Source organism: Balaenoptera musculus, chromosome 9, assembly GCF_009873245.2.
Source record: "Balaenoptera musculus isolate JJ_BM4_2016_0621 chromosome 9, mBalMus1.pri.v3, whole genome shotgun sequence".
NCBI lineage: Eukaryota > Metazoa > Chordata > Mammalia > Artiodactyla > Balaenopteridae > Balaenoptera > Balaenoptera musculus.
Genome location: NC_045793.1, coordinates 29,243,652 through 29,249,048, shown reverse-complemented (window position 1 = coordinate 29,249,048; position 5,397 = coordinate 29,243,652). Strand labels below are relative to the sequence as shown.

Below are 5,397 nucleotides of genomic sequence, written 5' to 3'. Positions count from 1 at the left end.
GCCTCCTGTCTCCGCATTTCCTTGAGCGCCCCCCCAAGACGTACAAAAGTGAGGCAGGAGAGCAAATTTAAACGCGTTCCCCACGCCTCTCTTGCGACCGTCGAGGCGCTCGGAGAGCCGGCGAGGCCGCCCCGGGGTGGGGGGCGGGGAGGGGATCCTGCGGCCGCGGTGCGGATCCGCGGTGGATTCTCCGCAGCGGCCAGGCCCGGCGGGAGCTCGAGGCCGAGGGAGGGGCCGAGACGCACCCCCGAGGCAGGCGGGGCTGCGGGGACCCCTGCGGCCCACTCCCCCCAGCCTCTCTCCCCGGATGTGGCCCCGCTGCAGCAGGGTGGCTGGGCTGGGCTGGGAGCTTGTCTGGCAGCTTCTACTGAGCAGCTAATAGTATAACAACCCGGCTTTGATAAATCTGAACTAATTACCCCTCTAATTAAAGTCTTTAGCAGTTGTTTCACTGTTTTGGCAAGAAAACAGGAGAGACTTGCAGTTAGAAAACACCAGAGCCCGAGCTCACAGCGGAGATGCTGATTAACACTTGAAGCATTTCAAGGACCTGGCACCCGCCACGGTTTGGTTTTCATCCATTTTTCCTCCTTGAATGGAAGTATATTCGTCTATAAACATATACACACACATAAAAACATGCAGACTCCCTTTGCCAGCTATGTACAAGTCAGTATGTGCCTTCAGGATGCGAACAGTAAGACCCCCGTCTACATGATATCATTGTAACGTGTGGGGGGGGGGGACGTAGATTACACACAGCTCCTATAGATATGTTGTTCCCACTTAACTTTGCACTGCAAATATATCAGATGGTCCAGGACAAAGACGTGCTTCTGTTAGAAAGCTCCACATCTTCTGTCTCTGAACTTATCGAATTTCATTACTTTACCAAAGTTGTAACTATTTGGAGAGACTATTATTTGCTCTTGGTGAATTTTTCAGATGAAACATTGGGTGATACTAATCCAGGGTTGAACTTTTTAAAAAGGAAGAAAGAAGGCTGAGGGGGTCAGAATCAGTGATCCCTAGCTGAATAATATGAACAGAGCCCTGAAGGTTGTTGATTAAATAAGCATGTTCCAAGGATTTATTTCCAACAGTCAATGAATCAATTTTCACGTGCAAGAATCAAAACCAAAATTCAAATTTATCCATAATGAACCATCCTTATCTAATGTGTATGTGTTTGTATGTGAGTGTGTGCTGATGAATGTGGAATGTGCCTTAACAGGCACACATATCTATGCGTGTATATATAACATACACACAGAATTGGGGTTTTTTGTTTTTGTTTTTTTTAACCTCAGGGAAAGAGGAAATGGTAATAAACAATCGGCAGGCATCTTGAGACCACAGAATCAACACAATGGAAATATATACAATAATAAAATTAAAATGGTGCAGCATTCCCGGGTAGGATAATACAGATCTCAATAAATACAGCAGATATTTGTTTTTAAAAAAGAAAACAAAACAAACACGATCTCTCCACCCGAGATGAAAAGTCTTTGCAAATTAAAAAAAAAATCAGAAAACAAACTCCCAAATTTTCTCATAATTGTCAGTGCCTACATAGAATATAATACACAAAACCATTTAGCAGGTGCATGCAAGAGGCGAAAGGCCGGGGAATGCAGAGGCTTCTGGTTGGCGCTAATGTGTAAGGACCAACATGCCCTGGGTTCTACAGGTGAGCTTGGGTAGAGAGGTCCAGCTCTATTCCGCCGCTGTCTCAGTAGTGGGGACCCCGGCTGGGGCTGGGAGGGACTTCGGCCTTGAATCACTGGTGGCCCGGGGGGAACCCAGGCTGCAGGGGCTCAGGGGGCGGCAGGGGCGGCAGCGGGCGGCAGCGGCCGCGGGCGACGGCTGCTGCAGAGTGGGGGACGGGTCCGCTCCCGGCTCCACAGCAGAGGTGCGGGGCAGCCCCAGGCCGCTGTCGTGCAGCTTGCGGACGTGCTTCTTGAGGTCAAAGTTCCTGCAGAAGCCCTTGCCGCACGTGGGGCAGGTGAAGGGCTTCTTGTCATTGTGGGTGTGCATGTGGAAGGTGAGGTTGTAAATCTGGTGGAAAGCCTTGTTGCAGATATTGCACTTGAACTGCTTCTCCCCGCTGTGGGTCAACTTGTGGTTTTTGTAATTCCCTGAAACAGACAAATGACAAGGGGACGTGGATCTGAAAAGAGAGGGTTTGAACGGAGGAGCAGACTATTGAAGACAACGAGTCGAGGAATAGGGGGCCCACAGCTCGGAGGGCCGGTGCAGTTCTATGCTGCCCCCCTGCACTTCGCTCCCCAATTTATTTTTAAACATCAACAGTGAGGTCGTTCCATCCACGTTTTAATACAACAGTTATTAATCCAATTCTATAAAAACGAGAACAAGCGGTGTTAAAGAGAAATGCCCCCTCTGTATATGAGCCATACCTTTCTCTAGTACTCATCGCCCTTGAGGGTAGGAGGTTGGAATGGCAACACATGCGCTGGTAAACTAGCTGCACTTAACAAATCGTTTTCTGAACTACCCCCCAAAGTTGAGGGCTTTCGGTAAGACTACTGTGAAAGACAACGCCTCCTGGTTTCGATACCTTTTTGATGAAATCCTTTGCCACAGAATTCACACACAAATGGTTTGTAGCCTGCGTGTATTCGGGTATGCGTGTTTAAAGTAGAACTTCTATTAAATGCTTTGCCACACTGGTTACATTTATGAGGTTTTTCCTAAGCGGAAAGGAGAAAAAGCAGAGAAGTTATTTTGCTATTCAGTGGAGTCTTAAAAACTCAAAAACACTGTAATGCTCTCCCTCATGCTTTTAAGCAGAACAAAGGCAAACAATACCTGGCATTTCCCCCTCTTCCAGCCGGCACATTTTAAACAAACCTTACGCTACAGAGTAAGAGTTTATCGGCCATTAAAAAAAACAAACCGTTCGGAAATAAACCAGGTGAAAATTGAGACAGCCGAACACACCTGGGTGTGAATGATCTTGTGCCTGCACAGGGTGCTGGCTTGCCGGAAGCCCTTTCCACCAAACTTTGCAAACGAAGGGTCTGGCTCCTGTGTGCACTGGCATGTGACGGGTTAAGTTATAGTGCGCGTTAAAGACCTTAAACACAAGTACAACAGGTTAGCTCAACAAGCACTTGGAGATCAAACCAGGCAGAGGGAGGGGAGGGAGGTGATAACGTTATAACAAGTGTATACAAATAATTACAAAATAAAATCAAATGTGGAAAGAAGGAAGGGAGGGAAGGGAGGGAGGAAGGAAGGGAGGAAGGAAGGAAGGAAGGGAGGAAGGGAGGAAGGAAGGGAGGAAGGGAGGAAGGGGGAAGGAAGGGAGGAAGGAAGGGAGGAAGGGAGGAAGGAAGGGAGGCAGGAAGGAAGGAAGGCAGCCCACCCCCCACCCCTTACACAGTACTTGCCTTTCCACACACTTCGCAAGTGAAAACTTTGGGCTTGGTATGAGGAGCGCCTCGGCTGAAGTCAGAGGTTTTGAACGCTATTTTTCCGACAGGAGCTGGGCGGCTTTCTTTCATGTAATGCTGCAGCTGAGCCTGGGATAAGTCTTTGAAAGCTTACTCCCGAGGGGGTACTTCTCCACCGCCGGGACCACCAGTTTATTCCTTTCGGCTCTAAATACGTTTTTGGCTGCGGGTGCAAAGGGGACACTGAGGAAGTAGGAGGGCCACCGGGTGGATGTTAACGCCGGCCGCCGGGTGGCACGGGCCGTCGCCTCGATTCAGGTAGCACAGGGCTCCCATGGCGTGGAAGGAAAGAATGGTTGACCACCCGCGGCCTTACCAGCTTGTACTGCTGCAGCGGGAGCGCGTCGCGGGCCAGGTCGCCTTGAGACTGAGCGCGCAAGTTGAGCAGGTCGCTGCAGCTGAACGCGGGCGCCGCGGGCGCTTCCGCAGGCGCAGCCGGAGCATCCAGACTCTCCTTCGCGGCTCCGAGCCCGTCATTCCCGCCTTGGGGCTCGTGTCGTACGCCAAGGGCACGAAGGGGATCATGCAGGGGATCGACGAGTTAAGATGCAGAGAGTGCTTGGGGTCCCCCTTGGGCACGGCTCCCTGCAGGAAGTGGGGGACGGGCAGGGCTTTGGGCTCGGGGGTTCGTGCCATGATTCTTTCGATGGAGAAAGCCAAGGGTTTGGAGGTGTTCATCATGCTGCCCCGGGCCGGAGCGGTCGCTAACATTTTGGCAGTCGCGTCGTGGCAGCTACTGTCCATGTCTGAGTCTCCAGCGTCCGTCAGCCGGGGCCGGGCTGCGCCGTCGTTGCCTTGTTCCCTGCTTGTCACAGACCTGCGGAGAGGGGGACGGGCACCATCACCACCCGGCAGCCTCCCTCCTCCTCCTCCCAGAATCACCAGCCGAACCTGCCTGCCCCAGCCCAATGACTCCTGCCAGCCATCGCAGAGTTCTTGGCGCACCAATGACTCGGGGACAATCACTACTTATTTCTATCAATAGAAAGTGTTGTGTCAATAACGCAGCCAAGATCTCGCCAATCGTTAACTTCCAAGAGGAGAAGGTAAACTAGATAATTGCTCAATTCGCTTCCAACACTCAACAGGAAAACTTTTTTTTTTTTTCCTCTGCAGTCAGTGACTACTTTTCATTGGTGAGTGAGGTTCCCCCGCCCAGAAGAGGCGGGGGCGCTCTCCGAGGCGCGGCGGACCGTCGCCTCCGCGCACACACTCGCCGGTGGACACTTCGCTACCCTCCGCGGCCCCCCCCCCTTTGCTTTTTCCTGTCTTTTTAACTCTCAATCTGCTTAACCGGGCTTTAGAGGCCAAGCAAATCTGAGATCAATTTTCTCGTTTAGCTCTAAATGACATCATCTAAAATCATTGTACAAGGGCTAAATGAGGAAACAGACTCGAATTCAGGGGCAAACACCAGGCTATATTTATCAAACGCCAGGCTCTAGAAAGCCGCGGCCAGGAAGCCTCCGGCAGGAGAAATCCGAGCCTTCCCGGTACGGTTCCGCCGGGCCCGAGGTGGGCCCGGGTCGGAGCTCCGCTGCCTCCTTCGCAGTCCTCTTTCTTCCTCTAGGGCCTGGGGCTGAGGGCTCCTGGAATCCCGAAGTCTCCGTGGCCTGAACAGAGTCTGGACCATTTGGAAGACGCCAGCAGGTAACTGGCCTCCCCGCAAAGCCCCTGAGAATTAAAGGCCTTGGGAGGCTTGTTTTGTGTTTGTGGTTTGGTAAGCGTGATGCCGTGACCTAAGCTTGGGAAAGACACGCTCCATCCACAAAGTTGAGGAGGAATTGCAAGGAATAAGCGGGTGTCACACCAGAAGAAACCTCGGCTAGGGCTAGACACCCTCCCCCACACCCACCAAACACACACGCGCGCTTTTTGGCGTTTCCATTGAGAGCCCGGAAAGAGTCTTTCTTTC

General features: G+C 51.9%; 1 protein-coding gene across 1 annotated transcript; it reads right to left on the bottom strand.

Moving 5' to 3' along the window:
- Nucleotides 1-1,783: 1,783 nt before the first annotated feature.
- On the bottom strand, nucleotides 1,784-4,226 carry FEZF1 (FEZ family zinc finger 1). The gene is given in 10 exon segments (XM_036864366.1): nucleotides 1,784-1,846; nucleotides 1,849-2,141; nucleotides 2,585-2,717; nucleotides 2,968-3,024; nucleotides 3,026-3,103; nucleotides 3,420-3,572; nucleotides 3,575-3,679; nucleotides 3,681-3,770; nucleotides 3,772-3,935; nucleotides 3,938-4,226. Coding segments are annotated over 10 exon segments (1,425 nt in total).
- Nucleotides 4,227-5,397: the final 1,171 nt, after the last annotated feature.